This window comes from Cibotium barometz, chromosome 48 (genome assembly GCF_041138505.1).
Source record: "Cibotium barometz isolate CiBa-2024 chromosome 48, ASM4113850v1, whole genome shotgun sequence".
Classification (NCBI taxonomy): Eukaryota; Viridiplantae; Streptophyta; class Polypodiopsida; order Cyatheales; family Cibotiaceae; genus Cibotium; species Cibotium barometz.
In genome coordinates, this window is record NC_141093.1 from 9,341,386 (window position 1) to 9,359,573 (window position 18,188).

Genomic DNA, 18,188 nt, shown 5'->3' on the forward strand with positions numbered 1-18,188 from the left:
GGTGTTGCTTCATCTGATGCAGAAGAAGAGGCTAAATTAGCTCATGATGATTATGCCTTAGTCACAAAATCTTCATTGCATGATGTTGATATGCTAGACATTGCCATCCTGGTGATTATCCAGACTCAGATGATTATGCTTTATAGTACTTGTCACCTGAGTTATCTCTATGGCTATTTCATTTGAGGGGGGACACATGTTGTATGTTACTATCGGTGATGTTTGTGGTCACTTATGCATTTGACCGCTCAGTTGTGCTATGTCTTGGAGACATACCTTTATGCAGTGATGTTTACTTGCTGAGATGTATTGGTTTCTTTCCTAGCTCCTTGTCCAAGTTGCCTCCCCTTTGTAGCTCATTTACATGGATGCTAATGGAGTCAGAACTATGGTGGATCAAATGCAAGAATCAACATCATTAACAACAAAGAGATTAGACGATGATTAAGCCGAGATTAGTGAACAATTAACTGATGTAGGCATGGATAATAAAAAAAACCAGCAAATTCTCATTAGGCCAATGCCTCAATTTATAGAGTTTATATCCAAGCATCTAATCCCACTGATCTCTCCTTGATTCACTCCACCTCTTTTTCTTGATTCTCTCCATCTCTTCACTTTTCCCAGAATATCTCCACACATCCTAAATCTTCTCATGCTGCCCTTACCCTTTATTCTCTCCTAGTAGATACTAGTCTCACCTTTTCACTGCTTCTCACTCATTTATAGATTCTCTTTTACAGCCTCTTGCTAAGCGCTTGTTCCCACACACACCCTATTCACTTGTATATTTCAACACCTCCCCTCAAGTGAATAATCCTAGTACACCTGGACCCTATACCAAGTTTCCCTCTTACTTGGTAGCCCGCAACCAGTGCCTCAAGACCCTAAACTCATAGTCCTTAACACACACTCTCTCTCTCTCTATGTGTCCAAGGCTACTAAAAGTGCTCATCATGACCTTGATAAAGTGCTCACACATATATCTACCACTCTCTCTCTCTTTCTCTCTCTCTCTCTCTCTCTCTCTCAGAAAAGATGATCTGACTCCACTTCCTTAGGGGTCTCCATGAAGTTTGCCGATGTCGTTCCTTTTCCACTGGGTTTACTGTAGTAGTCTCTTGCCATGTGTCCTGGCTTCCCACAGTTGTGGCAAGTGAAGGTCCTTCCTCCTACTCTGCTTCTTCCTCGTCCTCGTAAGAATCCTCCTCGGGTGAAGAATGCTTTTTCCTCTCCAGCTGTTGAGTCCAGCCATTTCTTCTCTTTGACCTTGGTCTCTTGCTCTAGCAGAGCTCCTTCTATCTCATGCAGCTTCAATTCGGGTACATTCTTTAAGGTTGCTACAATGTTTTCATATTCACCTTTATCCACACTCTTCAGAAGCACCGCTAGTGCCTCATCATCCTCTACCTTCTTGCCAATGGCTGCCAGTTGTTGCTTAATGCTTTTGCAGCGTGATGCGGTGATGCATAGTGATATGGTAGATGGACACACACATAGAGAAAGAGGGAGATTCTTTACCAAAAAAAAATTTGCATTTGAGGGAGGGACGGGGGGGAGTGGGAGGGGCTTTACCAAAAAAATTTGCATTTGAGGAGGAAAGCAATTGTACAAGAGAGACAACCGACATAGGAAGCAAGAACGATGCCATAAAGCATGGCACTTGTCCTGTATATGCGCTGGAAAGACTGTCGGTCATTAATGGAAGGAAAGGGGAGGTCGGGTGTAGGAACTTCCAAGAAATCACACAATGTGGCCCATCCGCCTCCATCTTTTTCAATATCATACACGAGAAGCTTATTTGGTGGCACATGCTGCTTTACCTCTTCTATGTGCTTCTGGTACGCTGCTATTGCGAATTCCTTGTCCTCAGGCTTCCCCTTCATGATTCCTTGGTAGAGGCCAGTGCTTACACATTGGTAGGTGTATGGGCGTATGATTTGGTAAAGAAGAGTAAACGGACCATTATGTGACACCAGTAGCATTGTTTGTGAGAGGCTTTTGTACCATTTCTCAGGGTCTCGTACATTGAGGATAACCTTAGCCTGAGGGTACAACTCCATTAATTGTTTATAAGAACAGGCCGCAGGAAAATCCGCGATGGCAGCATACCCTTGTACAAGGCGCTGCCAATCACCTAGATGCCCTGCACATGAAGGTACATAATTAAGCATCAATGAGGTACCAAACAGAACAATTAATATGTACAAGGGATGCTTGGCGATGAGCGCAAATTACAATATCCTAATGAGCTAATTAGATTAACTAGATGTTTACAGTCTCCTGCAATTTTTCTACCTGATGACATGGCTTTCAGGAAAAGCTTGGAAGTGCTAGGCTTCAAGAGATTCGTGCCATGGAAGCATGGGAACCCTAAAGTGCCCATAGCAAGCTGGAGAGATGATGTTCCAGACCGCGAAAGCCCGCAGAGTATGACTTTCAGCCCGCTTCCCGCGTCATTAATGCTATCTGCATGCATAGTAACTGTAAACCTAATTAGTGATTGTAAGCAAGTGGTACTAAAACACGTTGCATTTAAGAGTAAACTTAGCGCACCTTGATTAGATATTGCAAGCCCTCTTCTCAGAAGCCGTCTTCCCACAAGTAAATACATTAGCCAACTCCCGAGATACGAACACGCTACATCGGCCAGCAGCTGGAGCACCATCAAAGCGTGATTGATCAGATATCAAGCATAATCAGTAATCATCATGTAGAAGCTCTAATTGACCGAGTCTTATCAGTAATCACATCGCTTAGTGACGCGCTTTAGCGTGAGCAATACAATACCAGTCTGAAGAAGAGCACCACGAAAGCACGCAGCGAAATCTCGCGCACGAGAGCCATATTCTCTCGATGGGCAGATGTGCTCGCAGCTATTCATGCGCGTTTTGTCACTTTTGAAGCGGAGCCTCGGCCACCAGAGCTTCTCGGCATGCCACCATCATCACTATCTGTGTCGCGCACTAAGGCATTATTATCGGTGTCGCGCACTCAGGCATCATTATCGGTGCGGCATATACACAAAAAGCTTTTCTATGAGATTTTTTTTCCTTGTTAGGTAATGTTGCAGAGCCTCGGCTCAAGATATTTGTAGGTTTTCTCAGGATCCACTAACCATAGTACCCTTTGATTATACAGCTACAATGAACTGAATTACTTTTTAAAAGTTGTGCACTAGGTTTTCTCAAGATCCACCAACGATAGTACCCTTTGATATATACAGCTACAATGAACTAAATATCTACACCAAATATATATCATGGACTTAGCAATCTATTCATGCAAACTCTTAAACTATGGAAGAAATGGAACCAATATTATTGTGATATAAAACTTGTACAATGTTACTTCCTATGAAAAAAATGTAGTGAACATGATGTAAAAAAAAAAGACCATCAAAGCTTCTGAGGATCCTTAATTCTCATTTACCTATTAAAAAATGTAGTGAAACATGATGTTTAAAAAAGTAGACCATCAAAGCTTCCGAGGATCCTTAATTCTCATTTACCCATCTCAATTGAACAATGAAGACATTACAAATTAGCCACGCAAATTTTGGTTGACAAATGAGAAGCAAGGTGTTCACTATTGGCTTGGATAATATTTATGCCCATATTACTATATATTGAGATTTGTCTTAAGTTTAGATGGAGTGCTATAGCTTTCAGATAGAGAGGTACTTGTTGTAAAATTTGCAAATGCAAAGTTAAAGTCTTTAACAAAAGTTATATGGTCACTGTGCAAGATTACCTTACTTATGTAAAAAGGCTCCTATAAAAATTATAGAGTAGTATGTATATGTGCACAATCATTTTCACATGCCCTAAATATTCTACACGACCTTGGATGTTGATGACCAACTTGTGAGGAGGCATGTTAATATTTCAATGCACACTTTTTTAAATTGGAATATGACTTTTGTGATATTTTCTTAGTACCATTAAATGATTAATAATTAAACATACAAACATCAATGGTAGACAAAAATCCATCAAGTCTCATATCACTACAACACATCGAGACCAAAACAACATTTTCTAGCAGCGCTCCTGCATGTGGGTGTTGGGATTTTTTAATGTTGCCCAGCAACATTTTTTTGCTGCTAAAATAACGCTGTTGGGGGACAGCAGCATTATTTCACTGCTCTTCAACAATGAAATCATTCCTGGGTAGCAAAATAACACTGCTAGTAGACTGTGTTATTACTAGCAAAAAAACATTGCTACACTGGGGAAAAAATTTCAGAAAGTGATTAGGAATTAATATGAAGTTGTAAAAATCATATTTTTAGAGAAAAAAATGGTGGTTTGAAAAAACAACATCTCACGTGAACCCTTAAAGCCATGTAAAAAAAAAAGAGAGTTTGAAGGAAAACTTTTCGAATGAGCAATGAAATGATTGCATAAGCAATAATTTCAAGATAATGAATCTATCTCATCTTGTAATAGATCCATTTGTGTTGCTTCATAAACCTCTACACCTAATGAAAGCTCAATAAAAAATGGGGTTCAATGTCAATATCGCTATCATCATCCAACAAGAAAGCATTGTCATGATCGACAGGGCGTGACTCATCATCTTCTTTAGAATGATGTTCCTCATGCTCTTGATCGGCCTCCTCTAGATTATTTTGTTCATTTCGATCATCGTCTTCTTCAAATAAGTCCATTTGAGGTAATACTTGCCTCTTATCCAAAGATTCAACCTCAACATCTTGATCTTGAAAGATATGTTTTAAATGAGGGAAAACTTGTATAACATACCACCACTTTGGATCAATGCGATCTGCGTGAAACATAATCTAAAATCACAAAGCAAATGGGGTGGTCATTAATCATACTTGCAATCTACACATTCATTATACTACATTATGATTTACTAGTGATTGGTTTGGGTACTAACCTATTTCGCAACATTGAGGTAGTACGGAAGTATGGTTTTCATCATTCTAAAACTTAGTGGAATCAATTTATAAAATCTCATTTGGGTGTTTCTTCACGATTGCTTGAGTACCTCTATATATCACCTTGAACCATTTCACATCAAAGATGAATATATTGAACGCTCTAAACCCAACCTTAAGAATATCTTGATTAGTTCCACAATATTCAAGATTGTCCTCTCTATGGCATTGGTATGACTAGCTCAACTTTCTTGCTCAAAAGTTTCCATGACAACACAATCAAATGTGTTTCTTTTAGAATCCACATGCTCCGTGTGAAAGTTCCTTCTCTCTAACCATATTGCATATATAATTTTTACTAACATTAAACAGAAGCATGACATTCAATATAATGCATTAAACAAGGTATATTGCATATATAATTTTTACTAACATTAAACAGAAGCATGACATTCAATATAATGCATTAAACAAGGTATATAATAATGAAAGCATGAAAAAGAGACCAAGGATATACTTACTTGAGAGTCACATCCTCATGCATATTCTTGCTCTTCTCTTATGAATATCTCTTCATTTTTTGATGCCTTTGATATTGCCTTATAAAGCCATTTTATATTGATCACACTTGGGAGAGGTTCTAAGCCGGTTGAAAATGGAAGCATCTATTTGCTCTTCTAAACGCTCTTCTCTCATCCTTTCATTTATGGATTGTATCCTTGTATCTCTTAATCCATTTCTCTAGGATAGGACTATTTGGAATGTAGAATGTATTCACCTTTTGGCATAATGCTTCATCCATTATTCATTGCCTTCCTTTTCCTTGTGGCACATTAGTGATTAGTCAGTCATCCTCCTCATTACTCCACAATTGTGGCATGGAAGGATCTATTTGAGAGAGATGTTCTGAGATATACATAGGAGACTTTTGTATCAACCATCCCTTCAACATGCTTGCTTCTAGCCTTTCTCTTTGTCTCACAAAGTTCTTTAAGGTTTTCATGAACCTTTGTATTGTTCTAGGAAAGTTCTCCTCTCGATCATACACACTGCCTCAATAGCATTGACATGAGCCATCTCAATGGATATAGGATCTATCTCCTTTGACAATATATACCATCACAACTCTCACTGTTGCCATCTTGGCAACTGGGCCAAAAGTTTCCTCATAATCAATGCCATATGTCTACGCATATCCTTTGGCTACCAATCTAGCCTTGTACTTGCTTATGCTTCCATCACTGTTATGTTTTACTTTGTACACCCACTTGTATCCAATGGCTTTCTTGCCTTCAGGAAATTGCACTAAATCCCAAGTCTTATTTCCATATAGTGCATCCATCTCCTCATCCATATCTTTCTCCCAACACACGTTTCCAACAGCCTCATCAATGCATGTGGGCTCTACAACCTGCAGAACTTTTGCCATGTATGCATAGTGATGTGCCACATAACCATCATAGGAGGTAAACCTCTGCACGGGATTCTTCACTCTCCCAGATCTTCACAGCTTTGCATTCATGGCTTCCATAGCCTTCTTTACACCAGGTGTTCTCATAGCTGGTATCCCAACATCCTTATCAAGGCTCATCTCTGAGCCACTAGACTCTCCATCAACATGAGAATGCCCTGCAGAAATGTCAGGCATACTAAGTGGCTCAACCACTTTCTCTTTGCCTTTATGTGATGTACTAATCACATTTGCATGACTAGTATTATGACGTAGCCTGCCACTCCATAATCTATCAACTGAACCACTAGATGAGGACTCTCCTGGTCTAAAGACTGTGATTGCTAACTTGCATTCTGTGCAACCACATTTCCACTCACATCAGCCCCAACAGCTTCTTTTTCAATAGCATACCAGCTGCTCATCTAATAAAAACAACATCCCTGCTTACCCTCAACTCACGTGTAGCAGGGTTATAACACCTGTATCCCTTTTGCTCAAGGGAATACCCAATAAACACACATTTTTTAGCTTTTGGATCCATCTTAGTTCTCAGCTCATCTCGCACATGCACATATGCAATGCATCCAAAGACTTTCAGATGAGACAAATCAAGTTTTCTGCTAGTAAACCTCTCCTCTGAAGTTACATCATGTATGGCTGCAGTTGGAGTCCTGTTCATGATGTAAACTGCTGTAGAAACAGCCACAGCCCAATAGCTATGCGGCATATTCTTCTCTCCCATCAATGCTCGTGCAATTTCAGCAATGTGCCTGTTTTTTTGCTCAGCAACTTCATTTTGCTCTATGGAGTGTATCTGCATGTAAACTGTCTCTGAATACCATTCTTCTGTAAAAATTCAGAGAACTCATTGGAGAAGTAATCTCCCCCTTCATCTGACCTTAGGCACTTTACATGTTTCCCTGTTTGCTTTTCAACCATAACTCTGAAATTCTGAAAATGAGTGAACACCTCACTCTTCTCCTTCATGAAGTATACCCACACTTTCCTTGTGTGGTCATCAATAAATGTTATATAATACCTGTAGCCTCCCATAGCATGGTCTTCGTAGGACCCCATACATATGAATGCACAACATCTAGTGCATTTCTGCTCACATTTCTGTCAAGTGGAAATACATGCTTTGTTTGCTTTCCAAATTGGCATGCTTCACATATTTTCTACATACCTTCAACTTTAAACTTTGGCAGCCCTGTCACAATTCCTTTAGTCTGCATAGACTTCATTCTCTGCACATTCATATGTCCAATTCTTTTATGCCAAATGTCTGTGTCTACAATAATTCTTGAACCATTTGCAAACATTGTAGCACTCACTTCAGGCATGTTTACATTCAATGTAAACATTCTGCCCATTCTGTTGCCTTTTGCAACGAACCTGCACTTGTCTTTAAAGTCTTAACATAACAACCATTAGGGTTAAACTGAATCTGCAAACCCTGCTCAATCATCGGGCCAACTAAAACGAGATTCTTTGTCATGTTCGGAACATGAAGTACATCTGCAAGGTACTTCACTTTGCCATCCTGCATAGACAATGGCACATCTCCAACATGGGCAATTGGATGAGCAGTGTCATCCCCTGTTTCCACAAAACCTGGTCTTTCAAGGTTTTTCATCTCCTTGAACCACTCCCCATGACTTGTTATGTGGTTCGAAGCACCTGAATCAACGTACCATACATCATCTTTATGTGCTGCTTCAACATTTTCAGACATGGCATTAACGACATGCTGCATAACAAACAACCTTTCATTATCCTCATTGTTTTTGCTTGAGGATGCATAGTTGTTTTGCTGCAATTTCCTATTTTGCATGTCAGCTTGCTTCTTATAACAATTTGCCTGCACATGTCCAGGCTTACCACAATAAAAGCATCCACATGTATCATTATACTACCTTTGCCAATTTCCCCATGACCTCTTTGGCTCCCCCTACCTCTGAATTGGCCTCTTCCACCTGCGGGTTGTTGTTGTTGTGAATTTTGGGACTGTTTTTGTTGCTGCTGGCTGGCCATAATTTTGATTACCTGTTCGGCCACCTCCTTGGCTACGTCCACGGCCTCCTCTACCTCGTCCTCTTCCTGAACTTGTGTAGAAGGCCTGTTGCTCTGAACTGTTTTTGTTTAGTGAAGACTGTTGGTCTTCACCCAAGCTCTTCTCTTCTATAATCAACATAGACACCAAATCTGTGAAATTGGAAATGTTTTCCCGAGTCTGAATAGACATCTTGAATGCCTTGTATTGTGGCCCGAGACCACGTGGATAGACTTCCACCTTATCATTATCATCCACTGAAACACCAATAGATGCAAGGGATTCCACAATACCCTTGATCTTCAATGCATAGTCATTCACAGACATACTGTTTTTCTCCATAGTATGAAGTTCATTCTTCAACTGTATCTTTCGTGCCTTGGTATTCAATTTCATAGAGTTTTACCAAGGTGTCCCATGCCTCCTTGGGGGACTTGGCATCCTGTATGTGCCCAATCATGGTGTCCTGTATACTGTGATAGAGAGCCAATACATAACTTTTCTGGCTCCTTGGTTCCAATCCTTGAACTCTTTCACATCTGCAGCAACAGTCAGATTGATCTCCGGTATCTCCGGTGCCTCTTCATGCTCACCTTCTATGTAGTCCCATTAACCCTTTCCCATCAGGAAATTTGTCAACCTAAACCTCCAAGCATGGAAGTTGTTCTTGCAAGCTTCTCAGTAACAATCTGGTTTATGCCATCATTTGACATCTTGCTAGACACACAAATGTACCAAAAATAGCACTCTGGTTTGTCCTGCACAAACTGCTATATTTTTTGCAGCGGTACTGTACTACACTCAAATGTCACAACCACCCAGTGACCTCAATGTGCATACATATATACACCCAATGGCAACTGTTTGACCTCCTTGTAGCACACACAATGTTTGCACAACCAATTTGTCTTCCTGCAGTTCTTAAAACAGAGTTCTGCAAAGAATCAATGACTTACCCGCAGTGCTCGAAATCGCCTGCTTTTCGAAAAACGAAGGTCCTAATATGCCCGAAATGCGTTTTTGACCCAAAAACACTTTGTTTGATAGAACATTATAGTTGCCCTATAGATTTACTCCTGCGAATAAAGCTCCTCAATCAGAGATCATTTGTCGGTGCCTCTCGTAGAGCTCCCTGCAAGGGTGTAGTCGCCAACACAAATAGGGAAGAGTAGATGAAGCTCTTACCCTCGTACTGCTTCCTGTGCTTCTCTTGCTTGCATCTCAGCCCTTAGCATGAACCAGGCTCTGATACCATGAAAAAATGCAGGGGAGAAGAGAGCTTGAGCTCTTGCAAAGCACACACACACTTACAAAACCCTAAAAGAGAACACACAAGGTGAGAGGTTGAAAATCTTCTTCTTCTTCACACAACACTCAACACACCATATACAAAATAAGAGTACACACCATATGAAAAGGTACTCAACCAAATACATACTAGGGTTCTCTATAGTATAAACCCAACTAAATGAGCTGGCGCTATAACTATGCCAGTCTCTAGAATGGCTTTCACACAGCCTGTCATCCCACTGGCCGCATATCACCCATGATCTCACCAACCATGCCAGTGGTGTAAGTGTGGGGCCTATCCCCCAAGCAAGTCATCAGTGTCCACCTGTCCACCGCCTCACTAGATGAGCTCGATATCTCAACAATAAAGACCCACATAGTCATACTCTATGCAATGGCCAAATGTGATAGTTAATGGAAGTCCTCGTTTATCCTTAGTAACTCTTTCAAAATAGACTATATAGTATCTCTTCCATCCCTGTTCAAAGTAAGAGGTAAACCAAGAGATGGTACGAAGAATTCACATACATTCATTGACCTTTTCTTGCCTTCACTTGTAGTGGCTCTACCATAGAACTTAACACATTGCTTTCCTCCACCCATGGCTTGTGAAGAAGAAGGCATTTGACCATTGTTATCCTCAAACTCATATTCAAAATCTTCCTCAACATGAGGTCTTGAACCACCGCCTTGATGAGTATTCCCCTTGAATGGGATATGAACATCACTCCTTGGAAATATTGAGCCTTTATTCCTTGGGTTTTTAAAATGCATGACCCTTGCCTTTGGCTTTCATGGCACACCGAATTCAAGACATGCTCCCCTTGGCTTCTCCACCAATTTCCAAGGTACCCTCACACATTCTAGATTCAATTGGATGAAATGTGGGGTACAAAGTGATGCGATAGCTGTGATTTGAATTCAAAGATGTAGGTAGGATGACTTACAATGCTTTGCCTGAACTCATGCACAATCCATTATTTCATTAGCATATTTCATTAGCATGTACTCATGCTATACTTTCCTTTCCCAAGCTCCGTTATCCAGATAATATCAACACCAATGCAACAATGAAAGTGAAGCAAATAGCATGTGGATTTGTGTTGAGATTCAAGCTCGATGTCAGCTTGTGCTAGTTGCACTATGTGCTGGCATGTTAGGTAGTAACATGTGTGAGACATAAATGACCACGTCCATCTGGTCATAGTTGTGTGGACATTAGCTAGGGTTAGCAGTGTGTGGACACAACACATAGTGTGTGTTGTAGATTATGGATTATGGCTTTATGCATTGTGTGAGTAGGGAGATGGCTTCCCTCTATGGTTAGGGTTTGCAATATACATTATGGTTTGCTCCTGTGTGTGTGTCTCCTCTCCCTCTACTTGTTTTTCATCATGGTATTAGAGCCTGGTGCTCTCTATTAGGGTTTATGAGTGAGTGAGAGAAGAGGTAGAAGAAGCTGTGAATCTTGCCATTGAAGCTGTGAAGCTTGGAGCATACCGATTTCCATCAAATTTGAGAGCTTGGCCTATTTTGTGGGTGAGGACTACTAAACATCCTTGAGCAGATTGCAGGTGCAAAAACACAAACAACACCAAACATCCTTGAGCAAAGAGAAATTTCTATTTTGCAAGCTCTCCATTGAAGCTTGAGTGTGGTGAATGTATGATGTAAATAGTTGAAAATCTGACAAAGAATCATGTATCTGCAAAAAGGGAATGTATTGACAACTCATGTGCAAGCCCTACATTGAATTTGGAGCAAGTTTGATGCATATTAGTGAGTGAAAATTCACTGTTTTAAAGCCCTTACAAAAATAGAGAAGTGATGTCCATTGTGTTGAGATATCGAGCCCTAGTGAGGCGGTGGACACTGATGACCCGCCTGGGGGATAGGCCCCGCACTTACACCACTGGCATGGTTGGTGAGATCTTGGGTGATATGCGGCCAGTGGGATGACAGGCTGTGTGACAGCCATTCTAGAGACTGGCATAGTTATAGCGCCAGCTCATTTAGTCGGGTTCACACTATAGAGAACCCGTGTATGTATTGGGTTGAGTACCTTTCATATTGTGTGTACTCTTATTCTTGTATATGGTGTGTTGAGGATTGAGTAGAGAAGAAGAAGATTTTCAGCCTCTCACCTTGTGTGTTCTCTATTAGGATTTTGTGAGTGTGTGTGTGTGCTTGCAAGAGCTCAAGCTCTCTTCCCCCCTGCATCTTTTCATGGTATCAGAGCCTGGTTCGTGCTAAGGGCTGAGCTGCAAGCAAGAGAACCACAGGAAGCGGTACGAGGGTAAGAGCTTGAACTACTCTTCCCTATTTGTGTTGGTGACTACACCCTTGTCGGGAGCTCTACGGGAGGCACCGGCAAACGATCTCCGATTGAGGAGCTTTCTTCGCGGGAGTGAAGCTATAGGGCAACTATACAGTCCTTTGGACTGTCCTTTGGACTGAATTTCCGGGCCAAAAACGCGTTTTGGGCGTGTCTGGACCTCCGTTTTTCAGAAAGCAGGCGATTTCGAGCACTGCGGGTAAGTCATCGATTCTCTGCTGAACTCTGTTTTAAGAACTGCAGGAAGGCAGATTGACTGTGCAGACACTGTGGGTGCTGCAAAGAGGTCTACAGTTGCCATTGGGTGTATGTATGCACATTGAAGTCACTGGTTGTGACATTTGAGAGTACTACAGTACCGCTGTGCAGAAAATACAGCATTTGTGCAGGAAAAACCAGAGTGCAGGTTCTGGTAATATTGTGTGTTTGGCAAGATGTCTAATGATGGCATAACACAGATTGTGGCTGAGAAGCTTGACAAGAATAACTTCCATGCTTGGAGGTTCAGGTTGACGAATTTCCTGATGGGGAAAGGCTATTGGGACTACATAGAAGGTGAGCATGAAGAGGCACCGGAGATACCGGATATAAATCCGACTGCTGCAGATGTGAAAGAGTTTAAAGACTGGAACCAAGGAGCCAGGAAGGTTATGTATTGGCTTTCCATTAGTATACAGGACACCATGATTGGGCACATTCAGGATGCCAAGTCCCCCAAGGAGGCGTGGGACACCTTGGTAAAGCTTTATGAAACAAATACCAAGGCACGCAAGATACAGTTGAAGAATGAACTTCATACTGTGGAGAAAAAGAGCATGTCTGTGAATGACTATGCGTTGAAGATAAAGGGTATTGTGGAATCCCTTGCATCTATTGGTGTGTCAGTAGATGATGATGACAAGGTGGAAGTCTGTCTACGTGGTCTCGGGCCACAATACAAGGCGTTTAAGACGTCTATTCAGACTCGGGAAAACATTCCCAACTTTATAGATTTGGTGTCTATGCTGATTATCGAAGAGAAGAACTTGGGTGAAGACCAACAGTCTTCACAAAGCAAGAACAGTTCAGAGCAACAGGCTTTCTACACGAGTTCAGGAAGAGGACGAGGTAGAGGAGGCCGTGGACGCGGTCAAGGAGGTGGCCGAACAGGTAATCAGAATTATGGCCAGCAGCAGCAGCAACAACAACAGTCCCAGAATCAACAACAACAACAACACGCAGGTGGAAGAGGCAGATTCAGAGGCAGGGGGAGTCAAAGAGGCCGTAGAAATTGGCAAAGGCAATATAATGATGCACGTGAATGCTACTATTGTGGTAAGCTTAGACATGTGCAGTCAGAATGTTATAAGAAGCAGGCTGACATGCAAAATGGGAAAGTGCAGCAAAACAACTATGCATCCTCAAGCAGAAATAATGAGGACAATGAAAGGTTGTTTGTTATGCAGCATGTTGTGAATGCCATGTCTGAAAATGTTGATGCAGCACAAAAAGATAATGTATGGTATGTGGATTCAGGCGCTTCGAACCACATGACGAGTCATGGGGAGTGGTTCAAGGAGATGAAGAACCCGGAAAGACCAGGTTTTGTGGAAACAGGGGATGACACTGCTCATCCAATTGCCCACGTTGGAGATGTGCCATTATCTATGCAGGATGGCAAAGTGAAGTACCTTGCAGATGTACTTCATGTACCGAACATAACAAAGAATCTGGTTTCAGTTGGCCAGATGATTGAGCAGGGTTTGCAGGTTCGGTTTAACCCAGATGGGTGTTATGTTGAAGATTTCAAAGACAAGTGCAGGTTGGTTGCAAAAGGCAACAGAGTGGGCAGAATGTTTACGTTAGATGTAGACATGCCTGAAATGAGTGCTGCGATGTTTGCAAATGGTTCAGGAGTTGTTGCAGACACAGACATATGGCATAAAAGAATTGGACATGTAAATGTGCAGAGATTGAAGTCTATGCAGACAAAAGGAATTGTGATAGGGCTGCCAAAATTTAAAGTGGAAGGTATGCAGAAAATATGTGAAGCATGCCAATTTGGGAAGCAAAGAAAGCATGTGTTTCCACGTAACAGATATGTGAGCAGAAATGCACTAGATGTTGTGCATTCAGATGTATGGGGTCCTACGAAGACCGTGTCTATGGGAGGCTGCAGGTACTATGTCACTTTCATTGATGACCACACAAGGAAAGTGTGGGTATATTTCATGAAGGAGAAGAGTGAGGTGTTCACTCACTTTCAGAATTTCAGAGTTTTGGTTGAAAAGCAAACAGGGAAATATGTTAAGTGCCTAAGGTCAGATGGAGGGGGAGAATACTTCTCCAATGAGTTCTCTGATTTTTTGAAGAAGAATGGTATTCGGAGACAGTTCACATGCAGATACACTCCGCAGCAAAATGGAGTTGCTGAGCGGAAAAACAGGCACATTGCTGAGATTGCGCGAGCATTGATGGAAGAGAAGAATATGCCGCATTGCTATTGGGCTGAGGCTGTTTCTACAGCAGTATACATCATGAACAGGACTCCAACTGCAGCCATACATGATGTAACTCCAGAGGAGAGGTTTACTGGCAGAAAACCAGATTTATCTCATCTGAAAGTTTTTGGATGCATTGCATATGTGCATGTGCCAGATGAGCTGAGAACTAAGCTGGATTCGAAAGCTGAAAAATGTGTGTTTATTGGATATTCCCTTGAGCAAAAGGGATACAAGTGTTATAACCCTGCTACACGTGAGTTGAGGGTAAGCAGGGATGTTGTCTTTGATGAGATGAGCAGCTGGTATGCTGCTGAAAAAGAAGCTGTTGGGGCTGATGTGAGTGGAAGTGTGGTTGCACAGAATGCAGGTCAGCAATCACAGTCTTTGAGTGGACCAGGAGAGTCCTTATCTAGTGGGTCTGTTGATAGACCATGGAGTGGCAGGCTGCATCATAATACCAGCCCTGCAAATGTGATTAGTACATCACGTAAAGGAAAAGAGAAAGTGGCTGAGCCCCTTGGTATGCCTGACATTTCTGCAGGGCATTCTCATGTTGATGGAGAGTCTAGTGGCTCAGATATGAGCCTTGATGAGGAGCTTGGGATCCCAGCTATGAGAACACCTGGTGTAAAGAAGGCTATGGAAGCCATGAATGAAAAGCTGCGAAGATCAGGGAGAGTGAGAAATCCTGTGCAGAGATTTACATATGATGGTTATGTGGCACATCACTATGCATATATGGCAAAGGTTGTGCAGGTTGTTGAGCCCACATGCATTGATGAGGCTGTTGGAAATGTGTGTTGGGAGAAAGCTATGGATGAGGAGATGGATGCACTATATGGAAATGAAACTTGGGATTTAGTGCAATTGCCTGAAGGCAAGAAAGCCATTGGATGCAAGTGGGTGTACAAAGTTAAACATAACAGTGATGGAAGCATAAACAGGTACAAGGCTAGATTGGTAGCCAAAGGATATACGCAGACATATGGGATTGATTATGAGGAAACTTTCAGCCCAGTTGCCAAGATGGCAACGGTGAGAGTTGTGATAGCAGTGGCTGCGTCAAAGCAATGGTCTTTACATCAGATGGATGTAAAGAATGCATTCTTGCATGGGGATTTGCAAGAAGAGGTGTATATGTTGCAGCCACCTGGTTATGAGGATGTGGGTCACCCCGAGCATGTTTGCAGGTTGAAGAAAGCCTTGTATGGCTTAAAGCAAGCACCAAGAGCATGGTCTGACAAGATTTCTGAATATCTTGTCACTATTGGCTTTCATGTAGCCAATGCAGATTTCTCATTGTATGTGAGACATGGTGATAGAGGGGTTGTGCTTGTTGTCATCTATGTAGATGACTTAATCATTACGGGGAACCATGATGCAGAGATCTTTGATGTAAAGATCTTGCTAAGACAGAAGTTTGAGATGAAGCATCTGGGGGAGCTCAGATATTTCTTGGGCATTGAGGTGATTAGGTCACCACATGGTATTGGATTACTGCAGCGACAGTATGGCTTGGACATGTTGTCCAAGTATGGTATGACAGGCTGTAAGCCTATTTCTGTGCCATTGGATCAGAATGGCAAATTGAGTGCAGATTCAGGAGAGATCTTGGAGGATCCTACTATGTACAGACGCATAGTAGGAAGTTTGATCTACATGACGATCACCAGACCAGATTTGAGCTATGCTATTGGGTTGGTGAGTCAGTTTATGCAGGTTCCACGAAAACCGCATTTGGATGCAGTGAGACGCATACTGAGGTATGTGAAGTCTACTTTGCATTGTGGACTATTCTATGAGACTGGGACAGAGATATGTGTACATGGGTACACAGATGCTGATTGGGCTGGTAGTATCTCAGACAGAAGATCTACCAGTGGATTCATGTTTTCTTTGGGGAGTGCTGCTGTGACTTGGAGCAGCAAGAAGCAGCCTACGGTTGCTCTATCGAGTACAGAGGCCGAGTATAGAGGAGCTGCTATGGCAGCATGTGAGGTAGCTTGGTTGAGAAAGCTACTTGCAGATTTGGGTCTATCAGTGGATAGACAAGTTGTCATTTTCTGTGACAACATTAGCAGTATACAGTTGGCTAGGAACCCAGTCTTTCATGCTCGTACGAAGCACATAGAGGTCCACTACCACTTCGTCAGAGAGAAGGTCTTGGCAGGAGACCTTGACCTTGTTTATGTCAGCACAGAGGATCAGGTAGCTGACATCTTCACCAAAGCATTGGGTACAGAGAAGCTCCGCAGATTCAGGGCTTCGCTTGGTGTACATGAGATGGAGTTGAGCTCGAGGGGGAGTGTTGAGATATCGAGCTCTAGTGAGGCGGTGGACACTGATGACCCGCCTGGGGGATAGGCCCCGCACTTACACCACTGGCATGGTTGGTGAGATCTTGGGTGATATGCGGCCAGTGGGATGACAGGCTGTGTGACAGCCATTCTAGAGACTGGCATAGTTATAGCGCCAGCTCATTTAATCGGGTTCACACTATAGAGAACCCGTGTATGTATTTGGTTGAGTACCTTTCATATTGTGTGTACTCTTATTCTTGTATATGGTGTGTTGAGTGTTGAGTAGAGAAGAAGAAGATTTTCAGCCTCTCACCTTGTGTGTTCTCTATTAGGGTTTTGTGAGTGTGTGTGTGTGCTTGCAAGAGCTCAAGCTCTCTTCCCCCCTGCATCTTTTCACATTGTGGATGCAATTGGAGGTAGTTGTTTACAAAAATCACTACATTGATGGATTGGGCACATGCCTAGGTGTGTTGGGCATCTACATATACCTTCAATTATCACAACAAACCTCTCAAATCACCCCTACAGTAGGCGGCACAGACAGATGTGCAGAAACAGAGTAGTTTTCTCACCATTTTGAAAAGTGGAGGCCAAATTCTACTTGGTTGATTGATTAAATTCAAAACTTGCTTAGTAATTGTGTGTGATACACATACTTGAGGAGGTTTCTATATGATTGGTTGAAGCAATTATGCATTATGGAGCTGATTATGGGATGATTAAACAGGCTATCTACAGTGATTAGTGAAACAGAGAGTGATTAATTGGCTAATTACTCTCTCAAATTGGTCTAATTCCTTTTACATGGAGTTAGTAGACATCAATGCTCAGCTAATGAATGCCTGGTCTCTCAATTTGGACAAGAATCAAAGGAATTAGAGCACTTTTACTACTAGTCTTTTTCAGTTTTACTGGTTTTTCTCAAAACAGAGAAGGGGATTTGATAAATTTGGTATGTACTCACCTTGGTTGGTGTTGATATGAAACATTGAGCTTGTTTAGGTATCAATGCAAGTTATCCACACTTGATTGAACCACTACATTGCAAGTTGAAGCCTTGGAAAGTACGCCAAAATAGGGTACCTTGGACTGCGCATGCCAGTTCAATTTGAATGCAATCAGTTTGATTTTCTACATCAAAAGTGAAGTTTGTTGAGTATTTTGGAGTATCTGGAACACTTATTAGAGTGTGGTTGAGCTGAGGAAGGCTCGTTTACAAATTTGGACATGTGCGAACAGTGCATTTGCACATTGAGCAAATATGTCAGACAACCCAGTATATAGATTGTGGGTGAGAAGTTGGATAGAAAGAACTTCCAGGCATGGAAGTACAGGATTAAAAGATTTCTAAAAGGAAAAGGGGTTTGG

The 18,188-nt window shown here is 41.9% G+C and overlaps 1 protein-coding gene across 2 annotated transcripts; it reads right to left on the reverse strand.

The window, feature by feature from the left end:
- Nucleotides 1-533: 533 nt before the first annotated feature.
- On the reverse strand, nt 534-3,034 carry LOC147610788 (ava biosynthesis cluster protein M-like). Of its 2 annotated transcripts, none has more exons than XM_086785154.1 (4): nt 2,791-3,034; nt 2,557-2,656; nt 2,299-2,484; nt 534-2,146 (listed from the first exon to the last, which is right to left on the reverse strand). In XM_086785154.1, exons 1-4 carry the CDS (start codon nt 2,845-2,847, stop codon nt 1,572-1,574), a joined length of 918 nt encoding a protein of 305 aa, XP_086641280.1. In that variant the 5' UTR covers nt 2,848-3,034; the 3' UTR covers nt 534-1,571. The 2 variants fall into 2 exon arrangements, with proteins under 2 accessions (XP_086641280.1, XP_086641281.1); XM_086785155.1 differs by having other exon boundaries at nt 540-2,146; nt 2,299-2,469; nt 2,791-3,030.
- Nucleotides 3,035-18,188: the final 15,154 nt, after the last annotated feature.

What these genes read in the sequence shown, in the direction of transcription:
- LOC147610788 (XM_086785154.1), bottom strand. Translation starts at nt 2,847, where the DNA reads ATGGCTCTCGTGCGCGAGATTTCGCTGCGTGCTTTCGTGGTGCTCTTC. An exon ending in TGGTGCTCTTCTTCAGACTG is followed by an intron (nt 2,657 to 2,790) that starts GTATTGTATTGC and finishes ATGGTGCTCCAG; the next exon opens with CTGCTGGCCGATGTAGCGTG. An exon ending in GCTTGCAATATCTAATCAAG is followed by an intron (nt 2,485 to 2,556) that starts GTGCGCTAAGTT and finishes TTAGGTTTACAG; the next exon opens with TTACTATGCATGCAGATAGC.